This window comes from Phascolarctos cinereus, unplaced genomic scaffold, assembly GCF_003287225.1.
Source record: "Phascolarctos cinereus isolate Bilbo 61053 unplaced genomic scaffold, phaCin_HiC Scaffold_1;HRSCAF=81, whole genome shotgun sequence".
NCBI lineage: Eukaryota > Metazoa > Chordata > Mammalia > Diprotodontia > Phascolarctidae > Phascolarctos > Phascolarctos cinereus.
In genome coordinates this window covers 188,913,147-188,940,370 of record NW_027555514.1, presented here as the reverse complement: position 1 = coordinate 188,940,370, position 27,224 = coordinate 188,913,147, and the positions used below count along the sequence as shown (strand labels likewise).

Sequence of the window (27,224 nt, the reverse complement as noted above, 5' to 3'; positions counted from 1 at the left end):
TTATTCTTTTTCTTTATGGTAATTTTTGTGCTGAGGTGGGGCTGTGAGTTTTCATTTTCTTTTTCTTTTCCCCCTGGTGCTGTCTCTGCCAGGAGGATTGTCCAGTAAAACCCCTGAAAGCATTTAAATCATGAAAAGTCCTCTAGGAGATCCTTAAGACCTTGTCACTATGGGGATAGTATGTGATAGGAGCAATATCTACCAGAGCTTCTCCCTATCCTTACAACAGAGAAAATATTTCCCTTGTTTAGTCATTTCAGTTATGTCCTAGTCTTCATGACCCCATCTAGGGTTTTCTTGGCAACAATACTGAAGTTGTTTGCCATTTCCTTCTCTAGTTCATTTTACAGATGAGACAAACAGGGTTAAATGACTTGCCTAGGGTCACACAGCTAATAAATGTCTGAGGCCAGATTTGAATTCACGAAGACATATCTTCATGATTCTAGGCTTGGCACTCAATTCACTGAACCACTAGCTGATCCCAGGATCTACCTGACTATGCCTTACTTCCCTTGACTCAGATTCTTGTTCATTTAAAGGAATAAAAAATTCCATCTATGTGGAACTGAAGCCCTTTGGATTTGGTAGAAGTCAGAAGATTATGTGAAACACCTTTCCATAGGTAAATAAGAGGAACCCTGTCCATAGAAGCTAAGCACCTCTGTGTCTTTCTTCCACATCCTTGCTATATTAAGATTAAGTAGGCCTCCTTTTGCTAACTTCAGTGACTTATGAATGATTCATTTTGTACCCAAAACAAACCTGAACTAATGGGTGCTGGTATTAGGCCTGCCCCAAATGAAGTCAGTATACTACATATGCTATGTGAGTGGTATAATAATTTTGGTATTTTAATTAAATTCCCCTTTGAGACTCAAAAAAAAAATCAATAAATGTAATCCAAAGTGTTAATATATGGTATATGGTAAACACAGACCAAATTCTTTGATGACCTCCATATGTCTGCCTTGTGTTTGTTGTATTACTTTCAAACATAATCTGTTCCAGTGAGGGATTTATTAGGAAGAAGCTTTAGGTTTAAAAGCTTAGAGGCGAGACAATATATTATACCCTTAAGAAGGGTTGCAGGATGTAAACATTGGTTTGTGGACTAGAATCAATGCGCTCCTGCTCTATTAGAAAGTGTATCTGGAAATGAAAATCTGTGGCCTTCCAGTAGAAAGGTAGCATGGTACGGTGAAATGTATTGACTTTGGAATGGGAAGACTACTGTTATGCTGGCCTTGCTCCTCATGATCTGAAGGATCTTGGGCTGATCACAGTCTCTATTGTCGTTGTTCATTTTAGTTGTTTCCAACTCTTCCTGACCCCATTTGGGGTTTACTTGGCAAAGATCAACTGGAAGGGTTTGCCATTTCCTTCTCTAGCTCATTCTACAGATGAGGAAACTGAGGCAAACAGGATTAAGTGACTTGCCCAGGGTCATATAGCTAGTAAGTATCTGAAGCCAGATTTGAACGCAAGTCTTTCTGACTCCAGGCCTGGTACTCTACCCATTTTGCCATCTAGTTGTTCTTGTGGTCAAAAAGACCTATGTTCAAATTTTGCCTCAGATATTTCCTAGCAATGTGACCCGGGGCAAATCACTTTATCTCTTGGGGGGCCTTAAAGTCCTTATCTGAAAAATGAGGGAGACCCATTTTGATGACTTCTAAGGTCCCTTCTAGCTCTAAATCTATTACCCTATTTCTTCCTATGTTCTTTTAAATTTCTCCTATTCATCATTTTGTAAATGCAGGGAAGTGGGGGGATGGGGACCAGCCAATGAAGGTCCAGTAAAGCCTGTGCAATATTCTCTCCCTGGTGTCTACCCATTTGGAGGCTCGAGAAGTCCACTTTCAGAAATGTGTAATGGAGAGCTCTTCTCCTTTCCACTTCAGGATGTACCCAGGCTCCCTATGACTTGTTTTTTGTTTATTCATTTGTTTTGGTCAGCTTACTGTGTGGTAATGAAAAGTGTTCTAACTCTGTATTGAGACAGAACTGCACATGTATACAAAAAAGGCTCAGATGAGCAGAAGAGCCCTCTCTTTTCTGGTACTAAGGAATATAAGAACTTCCGTGATCCTGCAGTTGAGGAGAGAGGTAGCAATGGCAAAAGTGGAAGTGGCCTTCTGCCTGCTGCTGGCTGCTTCTTCTCCCCACCTGGATACCATGTGATTGTGAATATAGACTTTTGTCTATATGATTCCATCTTGTTTAGTCTTCCTGATCTTAAGGGAGTATCAGAAACTTAAATGAGTACTTAAATATACTTAAATGAATATCAGAAACAAAATGCACTAGGTTATAACCTTGTGAGCTTGAAAAGGTTGGAACAGCCACCAGAGTGTCCCAAAACAAAGTTTATTAGTAGCCTTAGCCACTGGCCTCATTGAAGCATGAGCCAGATAGTGCCATATAGATAGAGTAACGGGCTTGGCGTCAGGCAGACGTAGCTTCAAATTCGTCCTCTGACACTTACTAACTGTGTGACCTTGGGCAAGTCACTTAACTTTTGTCTGCCTTAGTTTCTTCAAATGGAGATAGGGATAATAATATCACTTGTCTCATAGGGTTGTTGTGAGGATCAAAGAAGGTAATAACTGTAAAATGTTCGGCACATAGTAGGTGCTATATAAATGCTAGCTATTAATGTTAGCGAGGAGCAATGTGCTTGATTCAGTCCAGCAATTAATCAACCCAGAAGCTATGGCCTTCAAGCAAGGGAACAGCTTGTCCACTGATTATGCTACATCTAGAAATGAATTTGGGAGTGGTGGGGGGAATGTTGGTAAAGGAGAATGGGCTCCCATCAGAGGTTTCTTTTTAAACTTTGTTTATTACTATACCTTTTCAGCAAACAGTCCTTTGATTTGATATTGAAAGGTCAATTGGCCAAAATGATATGGGAGCATTAATTACCGCTTAGGTAATATTGAGGAGATCTTAACTTGACATTGGCAGGAATATAATGGGTGTAGGATAATGACTTTCGAGGGGAACAGGAGCTTTGATCTGCCAGTGTGATTGTGGGTTTGGGGGATAAATCTAGAGCCTCACTGTGCTATATGTCAGGCTTTACCTGGAAGCATTTTGGTGCCTTTGCATTTGTAAGAACCAGCTTGGAGTATTCTCTACCTGGAGTCTTTATTAAAATCCCTAGTTTGAGGGATCCACTAGAGAAAAATTAAAAAATTTTCCCCGTCTTTTACACTAAGCTGTAAATTGCAAAGTCAGTTTTCTGGATATTTCCTTGTGACAATTGCTCTGTGATAACTTGCTTATTTGAACACCTATATAATGATTTCTGTTGTATTATTGTGCTCAGTATTAGCACGTCAGCTAATATGAAAATTATGGATTTTGGATCTATAAAATATTGGACCTTAGCTCATAAAGGTTGTTTCCCTGCCCTTTTAAACTGATATAAACTCCTTGCTTACCTGTGAGATTCCTATGGACTGTGGGTTCATAGGACAAAGTTTGACTGAGAGCCTAGAAACCCTGAGAAATTAAGCCCAAGTACTTAATCTCTTTGGGAACTCAACATGTGTTTAGGCCTTATTTGATCTTATTTTCTTTCCTCTCAAATAGAGACTGCTTGTCTCATCGTTGCTTGGGTTTAGAATAAAATTCCTTTTCCAAGGAGAAAATTTGAGGGCTATGTTATTTCAGGGACCAAGAGGATTTGATTGTCTTGCATAGAAAGGAACACCTAGAGACTTTGTACATTCCCTGTTGGATTCTCTATGTGTTTCAAGAATCCCTGAAGAAGATTTTTAATCCAAAGAATTTTAATAGTTTATACCCATCAAGTGTGGGTACCTTTAGGGGAGCAGTGAAGTTCTCTAATTCCCCTCCCCACTTCAACAGTGCCACTTTGTTTAAACACCTGGTCAGTGTTGCTGCATAAACACATGCCAGTTTGGTGTCGTTTTTACCTGAAGGTGCAAGTGTGACTTTTGGTTGACTCCAGGTCTTAAATCCTTACAAGGAAAGCTTCTTGGGGTGGAAAGAAAGCTCTGTAAGTAGGCTGCCTTCTGAGATAGGAAACTTGGTTTTCTTTGTCTTTTTCTTATTTTTATTGCCTTTGGTTTGGGGAAGGCCATTTAAAGTACCTAGATAAACTTTTGTTAAGTTCTAAGTAAGCAGCAATCTGATAAGAAATATTCTTTGTTTGTTGAATCTGTTTAACTTTATTTAGGGGAAAATTGTAATTTCCTGTATACATGGGACCCTAACACCTGTGACACATTGACTGCTTTGAGACTTTTCCCCTATAGCACTTGAGAAACAGGTGAAAGGAAATATAAGCATTATAATGGAATGCTTTTCTGGGATCCCAGAGAATTTTTCTGTGTTGGGTGGACAATGGATTCAAAATGCATTCTGATTTGCCAAGTGCAACACATTTTTACACAGAGCTGAGGTAGGAAGAGCATAATGGAGTAGAAAATTGCTATGAGGGCCTAGTCCTTAGAGAGGGTTTTTTAACCTGGTCTCTCAAAGGATCTGTGGGTGAATTTAGGGTGAATCTGTCAACCTGACTGGGAAAAAATTTTACATCCTTACTTTCATTAACCTCTAACTGAAATAATAACAATAGCTAGCACTTATATAGTGCTTTAGGGTTTGCAAAGCATTTTACATAGGTTAGCTCATTTGAAATTTGGCATTTCCTTCAATTATAAATTTAAGCTACAAATATTATTCTAAGGAGTCCATAGATTTCACCAGTTTGCAAAAGGAATCTATGAAACAAAAAAGGTTAGGAACTAATGATTTAGAGTAAGCCCAGAAGCCTATATGTTCTATAATTTCTTATGATTTAATAAAATTCCATTATATTAATATACCTCAGTTTGTTTAATAATTCCTCAATCAATGGACACCCATTTTATTTTTAGTTCTTTGCTACCACAAAAAGGGCTGCTATGAATATTGTGATATATATACTCTTCTCATGTGTTTCTGTCCTTCTTGGGATATGTACCTCACAGTGGGATCTCTAGTTTAAAGGATATGGGCCTTTTAGTCACCTTTTCTCTATAATTCCAAATTGTTTTACAAAGCGGTGGGATCAATTCAGAGCTCCACCAACAAATGTGTCTGTTTCCCCATAGTGATTCTTTTCATCTTTTGTTATCTTTGCCAATTTGCTTAGTGTGAGATAAAATCTCAGAGTTATTTCAATTTGTCTTTCTTATTAACTTTAAATAATTTTTCATATGGTTAATAATTCACAATTCTTCATATAAATCATCAGCGTTTCTACATATTATTAACAAAGCCCAACAGCAAGAGATAGACAGAGAAATTCTGTTACTGTAGACATTATAAAATATTTGGGAGTCCACCTGCCAAAACAAACTCAGGAACTGTATGAACACAGTTACAGAACACTTTTCACACAATAAAGTAGATCTAAATAATTGGAAAAACATTAGTTGCTCGTGGGTAAACCTAGCTATTATAATAAAAATGACAATTCTACCTAAATTAATTTACTTATTCAGTGCTATACCAAACTACCAAAATTATTTTATAGAGCTAGAAAAATAATAACAAAATTCATCTGGAAGAACAAAGGTCCGGAATATCAAGAGAATTAATGAAAAGAAATGCAAGGGAAAGTGCCCTAGCCATACCAGATTTTAAATTGTGTTATAAAGCAGCAATCATCAAAACTACTTGGAACCGGCTAAGAAATAGAGTGGCAAATTAGTGCAATAGGTTAGGTATACAAGACACAGTAGTCAATTACTATAGTAACCTACTGTTTGATAAATCCAAAGACTCCAGCTTTTAGGATGGGAACTCACTATCTGACAAAAAGTGCTGGGATAACTGGAAAACAACAGAGCAGAAACTAGGCATAGACCAACATCTTACACTGTATACCAAGATAAGGTCAAAATGGGTACACGATTTAGACATAAAGGATGAAATTATAAGCAAATTAGGAGAGCAAGGAATAGTTTACCTGTCAGATGTATGGAAAAGGGAAGGATTTATGACCAAACAAGATATAAAGAACATTATGAAATGCAAAATGGATAACTTCAATTACATTAAATTTGAAAGTTTCTGCACAAACAGAGCCAATGCAACCAAGATTAGAAGGAAGCAGAAAGCTGGGGAAGAATTTTCACAACCAGTGTCTCTGATAAGGGCCTCATTTCTAAAATATGTAGAGAAATGAGTCAAATTCATAAGAATATGAGTCATTCCCCAATTGATAAATGGTCAAAGGATATGAACAGGCAGTTTTCAGAGGAAGAAATTAAAGCTATCTATAGTCATATAAAAAATGCTCTAAATTAGTATCGATTAGAGAAATGCAAATCAAAACGACTCTGAGGTACTATAACACACCTATCAGATTGGCTAACATGACAAAACAGGAAAATGATAAATGTTGGAGAAGATGTGGGAAAATTGGAACACTAATGCATTGTTGATGGAGTTGTAAATTGATTCAACCATTCTGGAGAGCAATTTGGAACTATGCCCAAAGGGCTATAAAATTATGCATACCCTTTGACCCAGCAATACCACTTCTAGGTCTGTATCCCAAAGAGATCATACAAATGGGAAAAGGACCCACATGTACAAAAATATTTATAGTAGCTCTTTTTGTGGTGGCAAAGAATCAGAAATTGAGGGGATGCTCATCTATTGGGGAAAGGCTGAACACTGTGGTATATGAATGTAATGGAATACTATTGTCCTATAAGAAATGATGAGCAGGTAGACTTCAGAAAAACCTGGAAAGACTTATATAAACTGATGCTGAGTGAAGTGAGCAGAACCAGGAGAGCATCATACATAGTAACAGCCATATTGTGTGATGACTAACTTTGATAGACTTATCTCTTCTTAGCAATGCAAAGATCTAAGACAACTCCAAAAGACCCATGGTGGAAAATGCTGTCCACATCCAGAAATAGAACTATGAAGTCTGAATGCAGATTGAAGCATATTATTTGCTCTCTCTCATTTTTGTTTCCTCTTTTTCATGGTTTCCCCCATTGGTTCTAATGCTTCTTTTCAACATAACTAATGTGAAAATAGGTTTAATATGAATGCACATGTTGAGCCTATATCAATTTATATGTTGTCTTGGGGTGGGGTGAGGGGAGAGATGGGGGGAAAATTTGGAACTCAAAATCTTATGGAAGTGAATGTTGTAAAACTACAAATAAATAAATAAATAAATAAATTTAGTATTAAAAAAAATTTGCAATTCTTTTAAGAACTGTTTGTCCAAACTTTGCCCACTTATTTACTGAGAAATGACTCTATTATCTTATATATTTGTATTAATTCTCTAGATACTTTGTTATAAAACCATTATCTGAGATATTTTATGCAATGATTTTTCCCCCTAAATCATCAGTTTGCCTTCCAATCCTAGGCGCATTGATTTTGTTCATGAAATATATATATTTTTAATTTCATGCAATCAGAATTGTGTGTTTTATCTTCTGTGATATACTTGACCTCTTGTTTGGTTAAAAATTTCCCCCCAAGTCATAGCTATGAGAATTGCCTCCCTCTATTTTCCTCTAATTTTTCAATGATGTGCCCTTTCATATTTGCCATATCCTTTTGTAATTGTGGCATAGGGTATAAGATGTGGGTCTAAATGTAATTTCTGTCAACTAGTTTTTAAGTTTCCCCAGAAATTCTTGTCAAAAAGAATTATTTCACAAGTAATTTATATTCTTTGGTTTAGGAACACAGGGCTACTGAGTTGACTCTTTGATTCTTATTTATCTAGTCTGTTCCATTGATCTACTTCTCAATTTTTAAAAACTAGTACCAAATTGATCATTATTATTTAATAATGTAATTAGGGTCCAGGGAGGGCTATTTCTTCTTTAATTCTACTTCTTTACATCATTTCCATTGATATTCTAATCTAGACCATTCAGTTTTACAAATTCATTTCATTATTTTATCTAGCTCTAAGAAATAACTCTTTGATAATTTGATGAGTATAACATCAAAGCTACAAATTGATTTAGGGAGTATCATAATTTTTATTATATAATATAGTCATAAGTATCATATTATCATGAACAATGACTAACTTTCCAACAGTGAGGCACATGAGGTATTATCAGACATATGGTTTAGAAAAATCACCTTGGCAGCTTGATGGAAGATAGACTGGAGTGGATAGAGCCTTGAGGTAGAGAGACCAGCTAAAAGAGTTATTTGGCAATATATTGAATATGTGGGATGTGTATTAGAGAGTGAGGATTCCAGGATGATATTGAGGTTATGGGGCTGGGTGTTACTGGGAGAAAGGGCACATTCTATAGCAATAGGAGGTTTGGAAGGGAGGAAGGTTTGGAGGGGAAGATAATGAGTTCTGTTTTGGACATGCTAAATGTGAGATAATTGGAGAAGAATGATCATAGCTCAGTAGAAAGTCCATGGTTGTGTTTATTCACTATCCACAATTGTTGTGTAACAAGCATTTGGTGGGAGTGAGTAAACTGGCTGAGAGTAAGCTACCAGCCTTCCTTTTAGAGCAACCAGGGGAAGTGGCTTTTATTCTAAACCCCTAAAAGATCATTGTACCCATAGACTGCAAATATTTGATGTGTAATAGATGGATGTAATTCCAGCCCAATACTCTTCTTGGAGATTAGAGAGTGGAGGAGTCAATGCCCAGTCAAAGCCCTCCTCCTGCTCTGCCCAAAGGTGGAAATGGCAGTCATTCTTGGAGGTGGTAAAATTGGGTGTTCTAGATCTTATTTATCTACATACATCCCTTCAACGGGCTGACCCTCTGCTTGAGGATTTACCTCCCTTAAATCGTGACTGCTACGACATGAGTTGGCCATGAAATGAAATGAAGTTTCATAATTGCTTTTGGGTGCAGAATGGAAGCAACACTATCAACTCCTTTATTGCCTCTCCAAGAAGACTCTTAATGATTTTCCAATTTAGTTGCCACTTCCCTCTGGTTTATAGCAAGAATGTCATGATTAATACGATTTGGTTTGGGATATCTGGGTGGCCCAGTAGATAGAGCACTGGCCTTGGAATCAGAAAGACTTTTTTGAACATGGCCTCAGACACTAGGTCCGTGACCCTGGGCAAGTCACATAACTGTTTGCCTCAGTTCCTTCATCTGTAAAATGAGCTAGGGAAGGAAATGACAAACCACTCCAGTATTTTTGCCAAGAAAACCCCAAACAGAGACAACAACATTAGTATATGCACTGATTGGCTGCTGCCGAGGATATTACATTTAGAATACAAGCAACAAAGTTAATGTTGATGGGTGGCCTAAATTGTGCCTTTAGCACTATTTGACCAGTGCATAGAATGCTGGACTTGGACTTAAGAAGACCTGAGTTTGCCTGGGCAAGTCGGTTAACCCTTTCTATGCCTCAGTTTCCTTATATGTTAAAAACGGATAATAATAGCACGTATCTGCTAAGGTTGTGAGGACAGCATGTAGACATGTAAAATGTTTTGCAAACCTTAAAGCATTATGTAAATGCTGGCTATTTCTAACATTCTTCCATCATTGAAGAAGCACAAGATTGAAGACCATTTTGTCTTGTGAGACTGATTTTCTTTTTCTTTTCTTTTCTTTTTTCTTTTTTTTGCAGTGGGTCTATAACTTTCCAAATAAAACCTAATGCTACTCAGGCTCATAGGGTGAAGTTAGGTTAGGGTGATCTCAACCTCCAGGTTAACTGAATGGAAGTAGGGAACACAAAGCTGGTGTTAGACTCTCCCATATCTGTTTCCCTCTGGAAAAATGTCCAGGCTGCCGTGTAAGAGAAACAAAGTGGTAAGTGTGTGATGTCATGGGGGAGGGAGAGAGGGAGATTACACCCAAAGAACCTGCAGCCTAGAAAATACCAGGCCTTTTCTGTGTATGCCCAGCTGCCACTTGCTCTGTCTTGGCCCAGGACCAGGGAAATTGTCTAGTCAGCTTGGAGAGAGGATAGTTCAGACCCATGTATCTATAGAGGTGTGTGTGTGTATGTGTGTATAAATTGGAAGATGAGGAGGAAGGGAAAGAGGAGTGGCGAAGAATCGGGTGTAGGAGGAAGGGGGGGAGAGGGTGGAGGAGGCGAAAAATGAGAAAGAGCAGAAGGGAGAAGGAAGAGAAAGAAGGGGAAGAGCAGGAAGAGGGGAAAAGGGCAGGAAGAGGAGAAAAGGGAAGGAAGAGGAAGAGGCAAGGATGAACAAAAGGAAAGGAGGAAGGAGATAGAGGGGAGAGAGGGGAGAGAGGGGAGTGTAGGGGAGGAAGAGGGAGGTGGAGGTGAACCACTGCCAGATCCACCTGGGAAGGGAGGGGAGAAGGAGGATACGGGGGAGGGAGGAGGGGAAAGGGGAGGGAGAGGAAAGGTAGGAAGGAGGGGAGGAGGGTGGGAGGACAGGAGGAGGAGGAGAGAAAGAGGAGGGGAAAAAGGCAGGAGGATGGGAGGAGAAAAAAGAGGGGAGGAGGAAGGGGGAAGCGGGGGTAGACCGCTGCTGGGCCCACATTTAATAGCATGCTTAAGTACCGTGCCTTTTACAGTCAGAGCCTGTTTCGCTGTAAAAGGCTGTGCTCAGAGATCCCTTCGGAGGGACCCTGAGATGCAGCGGCTTACAAGCTCTTAGACTGCAATTGAGCTCTTCTCCGCAGAGCCCAGCCCCACGCTCCCCCTAAGCCTCGGCCTCCGGGGAACTTCATTTCCCGTCGGGTTGCGGGGCTCTGCGCACGCGCGTTAGTACCCTCAGCTATGGCGACCGTGCTGTCCCGTGCGCTCAAGCTCCCAGGTAAGGCGACAGGTCTCCTGGACCACCCCGCCCCCGCCCCTCACATCACCTTCAGGCGGGGGGCGGGGAAAGAGGAGGAGGAAGCCGGGCAGACCCCAGGGTGTAGTGCCCCGCCTCAGTGGGGAGGAGGAGCGGAGATCCGGGCTGAGGAAAGTAGAGGCAGCAGAAGCCGGGTCCTGGGGGTCGCCGGCGGCCGGCGTGTCCTGGGGACACGGGCACCTCCCCGCGCCTCTCGCGGGGTCCTCTCGTTGACCAGGTTCGGGGAAAGGGACCCCAGGAAATAGGGTTCATGTTTGAGAGAGTCCTGGGTGGATGTGCGTGCCCGGGAGCGGGATGGGGCGAGCGGCTGCGGCTGGAGGAAACGGTGTGAGGGGCCCAGGCGTGGCGCCTGCATCAGCCCCAGCATCCTCAGCATCAGCATCAGCATCAGCCTCAGCACCAGCATCAGCCTCAGCACCCGCCCCAGCACCAGGGTCAGCACCAGCGTCAGGGGCCGCCGCGGCTGCCGCCCCAACCAGCTGGTGACCGGTGCTCGGCCGGGACGCAGGAGCCAGGCAAGGTCTGAACCCCAAGACTCAAGGTTTCCTCTTCCCCAGCACTTTCTGCGGAGCCGAATGGGGGATGGGGTGCAGGGCTCAAACCAGAGCGCCAGGCTTTTTTCTTTTCTTTTTTTTTCTTGTCAGACGTAGGAGGTGGAGAATGGGGGAGGGGGAGGAAGGTGACGACCTGAAAGTGAGCGTGGAGGCGTTCATTTCTGTTCCCTTTGTCAGCTGAGGTTTTGCAATCCTGAAGAAGGTATCTCAGGAGTTGATAGTGATGATGGTGTCCCCGGAACTGCTGGATTTACAGAATGAGTCCCCTGTCATCACCAGGATGAGACTATGCTTTAGTTTTCCTCTAACAGAAATACAGATGTACACTCAAATAACAACCCAGGCATTTGTTTTGTCTGATCGAAACGCTTCTCTTTAAGAAAAGTAATCCAGCTATATACATATATACATGTACATACATACATACATACATACATACATACATACATACATATATATATATATATATATATATATCCTTAACATTGACGTTAAACTGATAATGGGAAAAGTTAATCCCTTCACTGGCTTCATCAAAAATCGTTTGTTCCTTAACATAACACTCTGACTTGGGCCCTTACTATTCTGAAGTTGGCAGCCTAATTTATGCAACCAGGTGTTGTAGTCTTAGCATTGGAAGTGAGAGTCTGTTTTGTATCCAAACTTTCCCTTTCACCTAAAGCCAATCTTTTTATTGGTACTTGCATTCCAGGTCACAAGGACATTGGGATAATTATTAATGTGATATCTCAGAGAGTCTATGTAGAAACAAGGAATAGACCTGTAATTTCATTTATATAAAGAATTCCCTGTACCAACACAGGTCAGCACTTTCTCTGCTACATATATATTTTAGTGAGTTGCCTAGGCCACTGAGAGGTTAAATGAATTGCCCAGGGTCACATAACCAGAGGTAGGACCTGAACCCACATGGTCCTGGCTTTTGAGATTGGCTCTCTATCTACTGGTGCTGTGGAAAGAGCACAGGGCCTGGAATCAGGAAGACCTGAGTTCAAATCTGGCCTCAAATACTAGCTGGGTGGCCTTGGGCAAGTCACTTAATCCTATTTACCTCAGTTTCCTCATCTGCAAAATGAATTGAAGAAGGAAATAGCAAACCACTTCAGTATCTTTGCCAAGTTTAATCTCCATTGGGGTCACAATCTTACAGGACTGAACAACAACTTTATCTACACCACACTGCTTCTCTTATGAGGGACTAAATATACAGGGAGATTTAAATTTAGCAAGTTGCACATACCTTTATGTGTTGAGACTGATTGACTCTATATGAATGAAAACCTACTGCATTCTGGTCTGGTATCTCTCAAGGTTTGGAGATCAGGAGTGAATGCATGAATTAAGCTCATACTATGAAGGCACTGTGCTAAGTGTTGGGGATATAGCTATAAAAGAGAGACAATCCCTGCCTACTATGAGTTTGAATTCTAGTTGGGGGAGTTATGACTAGGGAAGAGTATTTTAGTTAAAAAAGTTACTGGAATGGTGAGTGAATTGGAATCATAGGGCTAAGGGTTGAATGGCTCTTTCCAGAAGTAGTGGTAGTGTTAATTTGAATACTGATCCCAGGGAATGATTTAGAAAGCCAGGGCAGGATGGTGTGCTCAGGGCTGCATTGCAAGATGACAGAGAGAAGCGTGGTCAGAGACCTTGGGAGGGCTAGATATATTGGACTGTCAGCGATGAGAACAGCACAGTCACCAGGAGTTCCAAAATTAAGTGACTTAACTCTTCCAGAACAGGGGAAAGGCTGTGTCAAAAATATTTGGAATTTCTTCTTTAAATTCCTTTTTCTATGTCAGCATAGGTCATTAGTTATCCTTGGAAGATGTGGATGTAGGAAGGATATTGTTTCAGAAACTATTGAGTTCTCAATTCTCACCCTTAAGCCTGGGGCTAGGAGACTCAGCAAGGTATTTAGTTTCTGAAACTTGGCCTTCTGGCAAGGTGTGGAACTTTGCCAAAGTCAACTTATTCTTTAGGCTCCTGTGTGGAGGCACATGGTTTAAAGCAGTCAGGTGTGTCTTACTTTTTTCCCTTCTAAATCTAGAAACCAGTTGTTTTATATTCTGAAGTACAGAGCTATTTTTGTCAGTTTTTCCTTTATTTTTTTTTCTTGGTGTCTTGATATTTCATATATATTATTCTTCATTATATTTCATATAAATTAATTTTTATATGATTATTCATTGTCCCACACTTTGGGGGTAGTCAGCATGGTGGTAGTTTAGAAACTTAGGGGCTGTGAGCTGTCATTCTGTGTATCTCATCATTTCCTCAGTTAATGCCTTTAGTTAGGCCACAGGGGCCCGAGGTAATAATGAGTTAATGTCAGACCCCAAAGCATAAGGATAAAAAAATTCTACTGAAGAATATTTCATCCATTAAACTTTTATTAAAAACGAAGGAAAGAGGAAGGCATTTGATTTATTGTCATATAATGAGTTTAATTAGTAACAATGAAAATGTACTATTGGGATGATTAATCATCAGTTCCAGATTTTCGGGGCTGTTTTAAGCTTGGATGAGTGGTTTTTAATTGAGAATTAAGCATGACCTTAGTCCAGGGACTAAGGACATTTAAAAATATATATTCTTAGGCTGAATCTGTGTCCCATGGTCCCCTAAACCTATCACCCTTTAGGTGTATTTGTCACACTCTGATTTGTTTCCCCAGAAATATTTAGGGAAGTTTTGTGCTTATACTTCCCGATCTTTCTGACCTATTTATGTCTCTTTCTATTTGTCCTCTTGGGCATACTCAATAAACAATACCTTTCAGTTGCTTTTCTTAGGAAAAAGAATGAATCACAGTGGAAAGCTCATTTTTATCTATGCTGTGATATATTTGAATAGGTCACTAGATTATTTATATCTTTTCCTGAGTCTCTCTTATTTTAGCAAGGAAAATCAAGCTATATCTTGGGGAAATAAAGCTATAACTATAACTCATAGTTAAGTTTGGCAGAATAGAATCACTAAATGACTTAAGTATTAGAGCACGAAGTTTGAATTCAGCATTGTTAGTTAAGAACAATCTTGAGCAAATCATTGTCTATCTTAGTATCTTTAAGTCAAGTCTGCAAGCATTATGTTGTTTGTTTTTTTCAGTAGTGTCCAACTCTTTGTGACCCCATCTAGGTTTTTATTTTTCTTGGCAAAGATACTGAAATGGTTTGCCATTTCCTTCTCCAGCTGATTTTATAGATGAGGAACCTGAGGCAAACAGGGTTAAGTGACATGCCCAGGGTCACATGGGTAGTATGTGTCTGAGGCCAGATTTGAACTCAGCTCTTTCTGACTCCAGGCCTGGTGCTCTATCCACTTAACTGTCCTATTAAGCACTTACTTTGTGCCAAACACTATACTAAGCACTGGGTATGCAAGTAGAAGCAAAAAAAAAAAGTGTGGTGTGTGTGTGTGTGTGGTGTGTGTGTGTGTGTGTGTGTGTGTGTGTATGTATGTGTGTGTGTGTGTGTAGCAGTTCCTGCCCTCGAGGAGCTTTTATTCTAATGGTGGAAGTTAACATATTAAAAGGAAGCTGAAAAGCAGTTGGAGGGAGGGGATGGACCCAGGAGAAGGTACTTGTATTGGCCATAATGATGAACCCTTGGGAATTAAAATTGGCTGGGCTGGGCCTTTCCTCAAGATAGAGCTTTCTGGAGCAATGGGACAAGGGAGCCATATTGGGGGAAGGAGAACACAGCTGAAACTTGGTGGTAAAGGAGTGTTTTACTCTTGGTGTCATTCTGTGAACCTTCAGGAAGTTCTTATTAATTTATGGCTTTGCTAATTTAGAATTTGCATTTTGTTGATTGGGCAGAAGTTTACCTTCATACTATCTGGGGAAAAGAATTGGTAAGTAGCTTTTAACAGTGTAAAGAAGACATGTTTAGGGGCAGCTAGGTGGTACAGTGGGTAGAGCACCTTCTCTGTAGTCAGGAGGACTTGAGTTCAAATGTGGACTCAGACACTTGACACTAGCTGTGTGACCCTGGGCAAGTCACTTAACCCCTGCCTAACCCCCCCCCCCCCAAAAAAAAAGACATAAAAAAGAAGACATGTTTAACTTAGTTTATAATGAAGCTAAGAATTGTTTTTAAGGACCACTTTTGTGAGAGCCTTGTTTTTAAAAGAATGTTTGTGTTGTTTGTAAGAATGTTTGTAAACAACACAAATATTCCTTATCTGTTAAAGCTTCTATTAGTTTTTATAAATCATATGGCAAGTTATCAGTTACATTGTGTAAAAGCTTAAGAAAACAACCAGCTATATTTCTTAAATATTCTGCAACTTAGGCCGCTCAGTAAACTGGAATGATTTTTCTTTAACTTAGAGTGAATTGGTGAGATTTTACTGTGTTTCAGAGAGTTCAAAGGGACCTTCGAGATGATGAAGTCTTAAGTTGAGAGAATTGAGCCCAAAGTTAGCTTGACTGGAATAGCTAGTCGGTGAAAGAGTAGGAATCAGAATCCATATTTCTGGGTCTAAAATCCAGTGCTCCTTCCAATATGACACTGCCTCTAATCAGTGATATCAAAGTGATATTATTTTGACCCAAGTACTATTTTAGGTTGAGTTTAAAGTGTGAGAAATTCTCTTCTGAATACTGCTTAAAATAAAGCTTTTTAATTAAAAAAAATGCTCCTTGTTACAAAAGGCACATACGGTCTAACATACTAATCTTATTTTCTAGAAGGTCACTGATACATTAATTTATATAATAACTCAGTTATCAAGCATGAATCTTGAGCAAGTATACACACGTGTATATATATATGTGTGTGTGTGTGTATGTGTATATATATGCACACATTTATACCTTATATACAACACATATATGATATTTAAAATGCAGATATAGATGAGTGTATAGATTAATAGCTATAGTATTGTTTTATCAAGATCTTGAGCTGAAAGTGAGGAAACTGCTTCTCCCTATGAAGACCAATAATTCTTCTACAATTTATGAACTTGGAGAGTTGCCTCCAGCACTGAGAGTTTAAATGACTTGCCTAAACTAAAAAAGCCATTATGGTATCAGAGATCTGCACCCAGGTCTTCCTTACTTTAAAGCCATTTCTTTATATTTTACATCACTCTGCCTTTCAGCTACTATATTCTCAGTTATCACCAATTAGTAGTAAAATACTTTAATGCTAAAACTGCACTGGATATCCATTTTAATTCGGCAGTCATCTTAAAGTGCCTTTTCTGTGTCATATGCTGGGTACAGAAAGACAAACAGGCAAAGCAGTCTATGCTCTCTCCCTTAAAAAAAAATTCAGAATCCAATGGCCTTTTTTCAGTTCTCTTTATTTACAAATAACAAACCTCTTTACTTTTTAAAACCATTGACCTGAACACACTCTCTGCCCTGATTTTTATGATGCTGTTCTCTCCTGATTCTCATAACTATGACACTTCTTTGCAGTCTGCCTTTGCAGGATCATCACCCATGTCCTGACCACTAAGCATCCTCATACCCCAGGGATCTGTCTTGGGTTGTCTCCTCTCTCTACAGGCTCAGTGATTTTCTTAGCTACCATGTGTCCAGTAATCATTTCTATTTGGATGACTTTCCAATCTATATATCCATCCCTCATTTGAGGTGCCATGGCACAGTTTTAAGTCTGAAGTTAGAGGACCTGGGTTCAAATTCCAGCTCTGAAGCTTATGAATTCCATAGCTTTGGCAAATCATTTCTTTGGACTCCTTGGACCTCAGTCTCTTCATTTGTAAAATGAAGGAGTTGATATAGATGACCTTTGAGATCCTTTCCAGCTCTAAATCTGTGATCCTATGAGCTCATCCCAGCTGAATCTTATATGTCCACCTAAATGAATTTTAGGCATCTCATACTTAATATATCTAAAACAGAACTCATTATTATCCTAAACAAGTATCCCTGTCACTTTCTGTTTAGGGGTCTACCATCCTTCTGGGCACCTAGGTTTATAACCTTAGAGTCATATGCTCCACCTCACTCTCCCATTTCCAATCAATTGCCAGATTTTGTCAATTCTACCTCTACAACTTCTCTTAAATCTGTCTCCCCATCACTCCCACAGGCAACACGCTAGTTCAGGCACTCATTAGCTCTTGCCTGGACTATTGAAGTAGGTTTGTCCTGGATCTTGCTTCCAGTCTTTCCCTTTTCCAGCCCTTTACATTGCTTTTAGGATAAAACACAAACTCCTTTATCTGGCATTTAAAAGCTTAATAATCTGGTTCCATCTTGTCTTTCCAGGATCATTTCCCATTATTCCCCTGTACATATATTCTACCTACCAGGAAATTATTGCACTTATTGTTCCCTGTATACCAACCACATTCCGTCTTCTGCCTCTGCAGAGACTGTCCCTCATGCTTGGAATGCCTAACTTCTGTTTGCTCAGTTTCCTCAACTGTAAAATTGGGGTAGCACCTTCTTCCTAGGGTTGTTGTGAGGGTCAAGTGAGATATTTGTAAAGTGTTTAGTGCGGTGGCTGGCATATAGATAGTTAATAAATGCTTTTTTTCCCTTCCTTCCTTCACCTCCCTACTCCCTCATTTTGTAGTTACTTTATATTGTATGTATGGGCTGGGACCCTGTGCCTCATTTCTCCTTGCCAGCATGGCCCCTAGTCGCTGATTTCTTTTACTCCCCTCCCTCTGCCCCCCTCTCTCATGGACTCTGCTGCTGCTTCCTGCAACTTGATTTTTGCCATATCAGCTTCCAGAAGAATAACTACCTTGCTCTGCTGCTGCCATCATTTTTTTTCAGCAGGTGTTGGGGTCACTGCTTGTCTCTCTTTCCACAGATGACTCATTGCCTATGGTGCCTAGCTTCCCATGGTCCTGTTTCTTCATGCTTTAGGAAACCACTTCAAATATCAATCACTTAGTGATTGATCCTCTTTATACTTGATCCTCTCTGCAATTAGCTAGGCTGGTGCTCAGATAATCATCCTTGCTAGGCCTTATAGTAAATGCCTTGCCAGCTTGGCAGGACCTGCCTGAGCTTATACTCTTTTGGCATAGTGTTCAGGGAAGCAGAGCGACTTCTAAGTCAAAGCAAAGGATTAGAGTAGCATTGTACACGTTTCTGGTTTCATTTTAAGTTACTCCTCTTCATTCACTTTATGGTACAGCCAGACTAACCTTGCTTTTCACCCCACACATCACAACACCTCTCATCTCTGTGCCCTAGCACTGGCTGTCTCCCATACATGGGAAACATGTTCTTCTCACCTTTACTTCACAGCATCCCTGTTTTCTTTCATGATTCAGCTCAAGCACCACCTTATGCATGGAGCCTTTTCTAATGTTATGAGCTACTAGTGCTTTCTCTCCTTAGTTACTTTGTATTTAACTATCTCATATATATTTTCCTTGTATTTACCTAGTTTTATGTTCTTGTTGTATCTCCTATTAGAATGAGAACAGGGATTGTTTCATTCTTTCTATTTGCCTCTTCTATTTACCTACCATTTGCTTTGGTTCAGTTATTTTAGTCATGTCTGGCTCTTCGTGACTCCATTTGGAGTTTTCTTGGCAAAGATACTGGAGTGGTTTGCCTTTTCCTTCTCCAGCTCATTTTACAGATGAGTGCCCAGCTGGTAAGTATCCAAGGCTGGATTTGAACTCAGGAAGGTGAATCTTCCTAGCTTCAGGCCCAGCACTCTATCTACTCCTAGTGGATAGCAGCCCCTGGTAGCTTAGTACTTGGTGAATAGTGGGTGCTTAATAAATGCTTGTTGATTGATTGATATACAAGAGGCATTGATTGACAAGAGAGCTGGCCTTAGAGTTAGGAAAACTTGTGTTCAAGTGTCGTCCCTGACAAATAGTGATGGCATGACCTTGGGCTGGAGCGGGGAAACTTCTGCCTCAAGCGGTCCTCTAGGTCCTCAAATTTGGCCCTTAGACTAAATCCAAACATCACAGAATGAATACTTCTATTAAGGGGATTTGTTCTGTGAAGTTTGGATTCAGCCAAAGGGCCACACTTGAGGCCCTAGAGGGCCACATGTGGCCTTGAGGCCGCAAGTTCCCCACCCCTGACTTTGAGTAAATCATGCATGCTCTCAGTGCTCTAGGCTTTTCTCTAGGATTCTAAATTGCAGAGTAATTGTTACTATGTATTGTGGAAGGGGTTTTCTCATCCAGTTGGTATACCAGTGAAGTCAGAGCTCAGAGTTCATCTGGGGTTTATCTTTTTTCCTTTTCATCCACGGTGACAGCTCTCTCTGTCTTTAGGGAAGAAGAGTCCAGATTTAGGGGAATATGACCCTCTCACCCAGGCTGACAGTGATGAAAGTGAAGATGATCTTGTTCTCAATCTAAAGCAGAAAAATGGGGGTGTCAAAAATGGGAAGAGCCCCCAGGGAGAAGGGCCAGAGCCTGATTCCGATGCAGAAGGAGTGGGACCTGCCAAGCAGCATTTGTCAGAAGTCACCACAGAGGGCTACCCTTCACCGCCTCTTGGCAGTCTGGAGCAAAAGACGCCATCTTCACTTGTGTCTCACGTGCGCACGCTGATCTTCTTGTTCACCGTCCTGATTTCGATGATACTGGTGTTAGTGTGTGCCTTTCTGATCCCTTGCCCTCCCAGAGATCTGCAGAATATGTGGAGCCGCAATTTAGGCCCAGAAGGAGGTGAGTGGCACTATTTCCAGCTCTGGGTTTCTGAAACTTCATGGGGTCCTGATTATCTCATGATTCTTCAGTCAAAATTAATTTACATTTATTCTAATCGTTACAAAAGCTCTTAAAGAAATTTGTTGGTAATAAGGGGAGGGACTTGGGGGGTAGGTAAAATTAACCTAATGCTTTTCTGTTTTTGTGCCAGACCTGTGACCTCATTGGAATAAGGTTTACTGTTGATTAGAGGAGATGGGACTGGATCTGAGATTCCATGGAGCTCATGGTCAGAAGGCTTCCTTCACCAATGCAGCTTAGCATTGTTTCTGAATCATGTAGTCTAAGATTATGATAGTATAGCATATATCTCATTATAACAGCATAGCATAATGTAATAGTAATAATAACTGCATTAATATAGTAACTTTATAATTATGAAGCATTTAACATGCATTATTTCATTTAATCTTCATGTGAAGTAGATAGAAGAAACTGGTGCTCAGAAAGATAAATTTTGACTTTCCCAAAGCACAAGTGTAGGTAGGACTTGAACTCAGGGTCTCTGATGCCAAGTCTGGTGCTTTTTTCTGCTGCCAGCTGGGGAAGCATTGCCCTCCAGTATCTTTGTCCAGTTGACAGATCTGGAGTAGACTCAGAGAGGAAGAAGCATGTGTAAGTGGGGCACTCCTTGCCTCTTCACCAGTGCAGTGAAATGCCATACAAAGGTGATAAGTAAAGCCCAGAGTCTGATCATCCAGGGATAAGATGCTATCCCATGTATAAGGCACTTAGCCAAGTTTCATTTCCTCTATAAAAATGTATTTATTCTTCTTTGCTTTCTGTATTAAATGGCGAGGGTAGTACAGAGGGAGTGGTTAATATGGTACTTGCTGTGCTTCCTAGAGTCACTCCAGAAGTGGCTGTATTTCAAACAAGCTTATAGATAGATAGATGGATAGATAGAAGGCTGTAGATTTAAAAAAAGTTACATGTTTCCTAATGAGAAAGGTTGAGATGCACCCCGGTTCCTTGAATTATTTTAGTACAGAAACTGCTGAATTGCTCCCTTCAAAGTGAGTCCTTTGTATCCATCCTCAGTCATCCTAAGGCATAAGAGAGTATCTGTGGTCTGGGATACCTTCCTACAAATGGGAACCTTACCCCTTCATGTTCCTTGTGCATCCTGACCAGCAAGTTGGCCCAACTAATGAGTAGTAGGGGACCTGGGGATCTCTTTGTAGACTGAGTTGAAATGGCAGGGAAAAGATTCTATATCTTATCTTAGACCATTAACTATTGCTTCCTCCTCAGACTTAGGGAATGGGGTGACAAATTTCAGTGGTTTCTACTGTAGATCGGGTCTTATATAACTGGTGTCTTGTCCTGATCGTAAGATAGAAGTCCTTTGTGTCCTATTGACTTAATCATTGAATTGAAACTGCTTTTTTGAAAGATACCTATGACCTGTTAGTTGTCACATCTGAAGGCTTCTTCTCATTTCTTATCATTCTTGACCTCTCTGCAGTATTTGATGCTGTTTGCTACCCTTTTCTTCTGAATATTCTCTCCTCTGGGTTTTCATGACATTATTCTCTCTTGGTTCCTTCCAACCTTTCTGTCTGCTTCTTCTGTCTCCTTTGCTGGCCAGTCAACCATGTAATGTCCCCTAACTGTGAGTATGCCCCAAAGTTCTGCCCTGGCCCCTTTTCTCTTTCTATACTCTCTCATTTGGTAACCTCAACAGCCCTCCTTTGTTTAATTACCATCTCTGTGCAGATGATTCTCAGACCTAAATACTTAGCCCTAGTCTCTCTTCTGAGCTCCATTTCAAACTGGATGTCCCATAAATATTTGAAACATTACCCATCTAAAACAGAACTTAAGTGCCCCCCACCAAACTCACCCTTCCAGAATTCTCTTTTTCTGCCTAGGGTAACACCATCCTTTCAGGCACCCAGGTTTGCAACCTTGATATTACCCTTGATTCTTTTCTCTTCCTCACCCTACATATCCAAACTGTTGACAAAACTGTCTTCTCTCTCCTCAAATGACCACCACCCTAGTTTGAGGCCCTTATCATCTCTTACCTGGACTATTGAAACAGTCTCTTAATTGATCTCCTTGCCTCATGGTTCTCCCCTCCAGTCTATCCTCCACACAACAACTTCGGTGATTTTTCTAAAGCACAAGTCTGTGTTTCTTCCCTACTCAATAAACTCTGTTGGTTTGCTGTTCCCTCTATGATCAAATGTAAACTCCTCTGTCACTGAAAACTCTTGGTAACCTGGCTCCAATTTTCCTTTCCAACTTTATTATACGTCACTCCCCTTCTTTCACTTTACAGTTCAGCCAAACTGACCTTCCTGTTGTTCATAACACATGATGCACAATCTCCTTTCTTTGTGTCATGGCTTTAATCCTTTCTCATACAAGGCATGCACTCCCTCCTTACTGCTGCGTCTTAGAAACCCTTATTTTTTTTCCCCAAGACTTGGTTCAAGTATCCCATTCTACTTGAAGTCTTTCCTTATTCTCTCAGATGTTGCTGACCTCTCTCTCCCCATTACTTTGTATCTATTTGTGTACATGTTGTTTCTCTGATAGAATGTAAGCTCCTTTATGAAGTCTGTTTCATTTTTGTGTTTGTGTCCCAAGGTCCTAGAAGAGTGTTTGGTACATAGTAGGCATTTGCTTGTTGATGGATTTGCTAAATATCTTCTTTTCCTCTGTCAACATAATAGGTGGGGGGCTTGTCTCCACTGGAACTGGTTGATGTGAATGGTGATGGGTTGCCTGATGTCCTGCTTTCCTTTGTGAACCTAAGAAATGAGAGTTTAATAGGTAAGAGACACAATGCTGAATCTATTTGATTGGGAGACTTTTTGGGAAACTTTATGTCTCTCCTCACATGGCTGCAACATTCATTAAAGAGGACTGGAGCTATTATTATTATTATTATTATTGTTATTAGAGCTAGTTTGTGAAACTGTATAACTTTTATTTTTGCTTGAGGATGAAAGTAATCCATTCAAATTTCTTGTCCCAAGACATTTATTTGGGGTCCCCATTATGAAAATCTAGGTGTTCATCAAAAGTATCAAACTTTGAACTTTACTTTTGCAGCTAGAAATTTCTTATATGATTTTTTTTTACAATGCACATAAACCATTTGGGCATAAATAGAGTATGAAAAAAGTCCAGCCTTCAATTAGGAGGCATCACACTTATTTATTATATTTATTGCATAGTTCTGTTCTTTGTTTTTAATTTAGAAAGTGGATCAATGAAATATTTTATTTATTTAAAAACACACGATTAAGTTTTTTAAAAGAACTTATATATGGTTCTTACTTATTTTTTCTTTGCTTTAGTAGCTGTCAGCATAAAAAAAATATTTTCTTTACTAGCTTTTTCTAGCTCATAAAACAGGGTGGCTTCCAGCCTTTCGAGATTCCCTACTGTTGGAATCACAGTGATGATTACTTAAGCCCATGAGTAAAATCATGGGTTTAAGGCCCATTAGATACAGCTAGATTTACTCTGATCCATGGCCATGGATCCATCACACGCATACCCTTGGCCAGCTGCCTTATAAATATGCACCATTCATTGGTCACAAGAGGGATAGGTGAGAGCACATAGATGGATAAATGCCAATTCATCACTACCCTTAGACAAACAGCTCAGAGCACTCACAAGTGATCAACAGCATTGTTGGTATCCATGAAGAGCAACATATTTTGTTATTCATAGCTAGATTAAAAAGTATCACTCTCTTCATTTTACAGGAGAAACAGCTGTCAACTGTTCAAATCTTATTGTTTAACTTCTCGTGCTTTTTTATTTTGACCTCCAAATGATTGTAAACTCCTTGAGGGGAGAGAATGATTTTCTTGTACTTTTTGGTGCCTATGCAATACTAGCAAGTAACTCTTTTCTCTTCCTTTTTCTTATGTGCCTTCAGGTGTCCCGAAGCCCCGGGCCACCCTGCTAGCTCTTTCAGGGGTAAATGGTAGCACTCTTTGGACCACTCCTCTCTCAGAGGAGGCACAAAGTTTACAATGCTCTGGGCTAACTCCAGTAGACTCAGCAGAAGCCATCTGTCTTGTGACTGGGATATCCAAGCTGCTCAGTGCCCTCAATGCCACTTCAGGTAAGGATGACATGTCACAGAGAAATAATTATGAGTTATGAAAATCAGTTAGATCATTCCCAATAGGACCCTTGCCTCCTCCATGATGGGAAGTTTAATTTCTTAGTATGAAAGACATATTTTATAGGATATCAGGGAAGAAATTAGAGAACATTGAACAAAAAAAATTCAGATTTATCTGTTTTGTTAAGTTTGGACAAAAATGTGTTATTCTTCAAACAAAAAATGCCCCAACCTCCTTTCTCCATTATATTTTCCCCAAAGACATCCAAGTTTGGAATGTCAGAATTGACTCACAGGAGTTGATGTTTAAACACATAATTTAGCTACTTAAAAATTCATGAAGAAATCATGGTTTGTTAAGCAATGCTAATTTGGTTATTTAGCTAGGAAACCTGAATTGCACTGAAAATAATTAAATAATGGTATATGCTACTAGACTTACTTATGTGCTATTTGTAAAATGCACGGTTGAGGCACATCTGTCACTGAATTTTCTTCCCAGGTAAAGTTTTGGAGTAAAAACAATAAACACCTATTATGTGCAATTAATGAAGTGACATATCTAGATTTTTAGCAAATGTACAATTTGTACATTCAGGTGGGTGTTATTTCCTTTATAAAGTAGTCACTTCAGGGAGCTGTATGTGTATAATTATTAGAATTCCACTTTTGGAATTGCCTTCTGAGCCTGTAATGCAGTCTTTTGAATGCCCTCAGATTTTTGTTCTTTGAGTGTATAGTAGATTTTTTAGAAACAACTTAAAGTCATTAGAAACCAAATCTAGTGAGTAAAGTGGGTGATCAATCCAGGAAATGCAAGTGTTGGTCAAAAAGAGGTGGTAACATTGGTGTTATTGTACATGACTCATAAACTATCTTTGAAGGCTCTCCCATGCTTTTTCTGATATTTGCTTAAGTGTCTTGGGGTAGAGATAGAGAGTAGGTTTTCTGAATAATTCCCTCTAATCCTTGTCCATATGACAAGCCATACAACAAACCACCTGCAACGTCTCCCTCCCCTCCAAAAATTATCATTTGCTCTTTCCCAGGCTAATTTCAGCAACATCTTTTGAATCATATGTGAATTTAATACATTGCTTTATTTTGCTAAACAAATTCCCCACTTCCACATGCCACCTGTGAAATGAGGAGGGGACAAGGGAGAAGAAGGTGACTTTTTTTTTTCTCCAGCTCTGTTTTTTTCTTCTCTGTGAGGTGAAAGGTTTGCTAATACAAAGTCACATCAGCAGTTAGTCTGCTTGTTCTCCCATAGGCAAAGCCATTTGGACTCTAAACCCAAGCCACTTGTCCAATGGGACTTTGGTCTCCTCAGCTGTGGTGCTGCCAGATTTGGAAGATGATGGAGTTAGAGATCTCCTGGTTCTGACCACTAAGCACTTACAGGTATGGCCTCAATTAGATGACCCTCATTTTGAAAGAATATGAGAGTAGGAGTACCTCTATCCAGGTTTAGTCATTTCCTAGTTTTCTTACTATCCTGGGGAAATAATAAATAGGAATGTCTGTTTTTTTTTTTAAACCTGTAAAGGACTCTACACATATAAGGTATTGTAATTATTCTTTTTTTTTTAAACTTGTAAAGGACTCTACACATATAAGGTATTGTAATTATTCCTATTATAGCCTTTCCTATTCTACCCTCTCCCTCAAGCTGCTGGTGCCCTCCCATCCCAGACTACTTTTTATTTATTTTGTACTTATTCAGTACCTACCTATAAGGGATATGTTTTTTCACCTGGTAGAATGTAAGCTCAGTGACTGCTTCACTTTTGTCTGTTTTCCCAGCATTTATTTATTATTAATTAATTGATTAATTGAAGCTTTCAGCTAAGCAGTTGGACTTACGGTTCTATTCAAAAAAATGAAACAAAACAACTAATTTACTATGATAGCCATTGTTTTATGTCTGACCACTCCGCTCTGGTTTTCAATGCATATTTTTCTCATGTTATGTTTTTTAAAAGTATTTTATTAGAGTTTACAGAAGTTCTAGAATTTACCAGCCTTGGAGGTAAAAGTCAAAACAAATATAGCACAATCAAGGATAGTATGTATTTCTTCTCTAGTATCCCAAATCATACTCCACCTTCTTTAAGGCAGAAGAAAAATTGATTCCTTTTCAGTGGTCCACTAATGTTTTGGGACTTTTCTTCTTACTTTCCGTGCTCAATGAACTAAAACTTTAAGCCAATAATACCAGAATCAGCCACAACATTAATTTTGTCTAAGAATCTGTTCAATTGGATGCAAGTTTCCTGATCATTATCAGTAATTCTGTTCTAGAGACCCTAGGGGCTAAGGGATTGTTTTCAACTTTTTGGAGAGGAAGTTTCTTTGACAAGATTATGGTTGCGTGGAAAAGGAAACAAAGCGTTGGTGCCCAGGACAGGTTTCTTCCCACTCTATATGGCTTATTTCTGGGGTAGGGCTTCTTTCAATATGGTGGACAGAACTAGGGTTCAGGCCTTTATCAGGATAAGACTTTACAGGGGCTTTGGTTTCTTGCCTGCTCCAGATCCAGCAGAAGCTCTGTGCCTTTTTTTTTTCTTTCTTTCTATGTTATACCCAGGACATTGCCTTGCTTACTTCATCTTAATTATAGTTCTATGTGGGATACGTTGAGAGATGATGTAAAGGGAGTAATTTTCATTGGGAAATGATAAAGATAATAATGGCGAAATTAAAGGGAGTAGAGAAATGGATTTCAGCCTTTTGTTAACTTCTTTTGACCCTTGCACTAACGATACAGTGTCTGTAAAAGTGTCCCAGTCAATTCAGGATATGTATATGACAAAGAGATGACTTGGATTATATGTAAGATACAATTTAACACCCAAGTTTATGGTACTCTCTCATCTCTGGAGGTTAGTTTGTGGGGTCTACATCTCAGTCCTGATTAAGGTGGGCCTGGTTAGCTCAAAGGAGGTAGCCTGCCTTAGAATCGAAGTCATTTAATCTATCATCCCACTAACTGCACGGGTGCCCTTTATTATACCTTTGGTAGG

General features: G+C 39.8%; 1 protein-coding gene across 1 annotated transcript in view; it reads left to right on the top strand.

Annotated features, from left to right (window-relative positions):
* The first annotated feature begins 10,515 nt into the window (after positions 1 to 10,515).
* The window catches only part of FAM234B (family with sequence similarity 234 member B), a 39,554-nt gene continuing 22,845 nt past the window's right edge, over positions 10,516 to 27,224 (top strand). Inside the window, exons 1-5 of the mRNA XM_078155754.1 lie at positions 10,516 to 10,803; positions 19,659 to 20,083; positions 22,784 to 22,883; positions 24,007 to 24,195; positions 25,472 to 25,602. Coding sequence (XP_078011880.1) covers positions 10,767 to 10,803; positions 19,659 to 20,083; positions 22,784 to 22,883; positions 24,007 to 24,195; positions 25,472 to 25,602 — 882 coding nt within the window. The 5' untranslated portion in view covers positions 10,516 to 10,766. The remainder of the gene's footprint in view (positions 10,804 to 19,658; positions 20,084 to 22,783; positions 22,884 to 24,006; positions 24,196 to 25,471; positions 25,603 to 27,224) is intronic.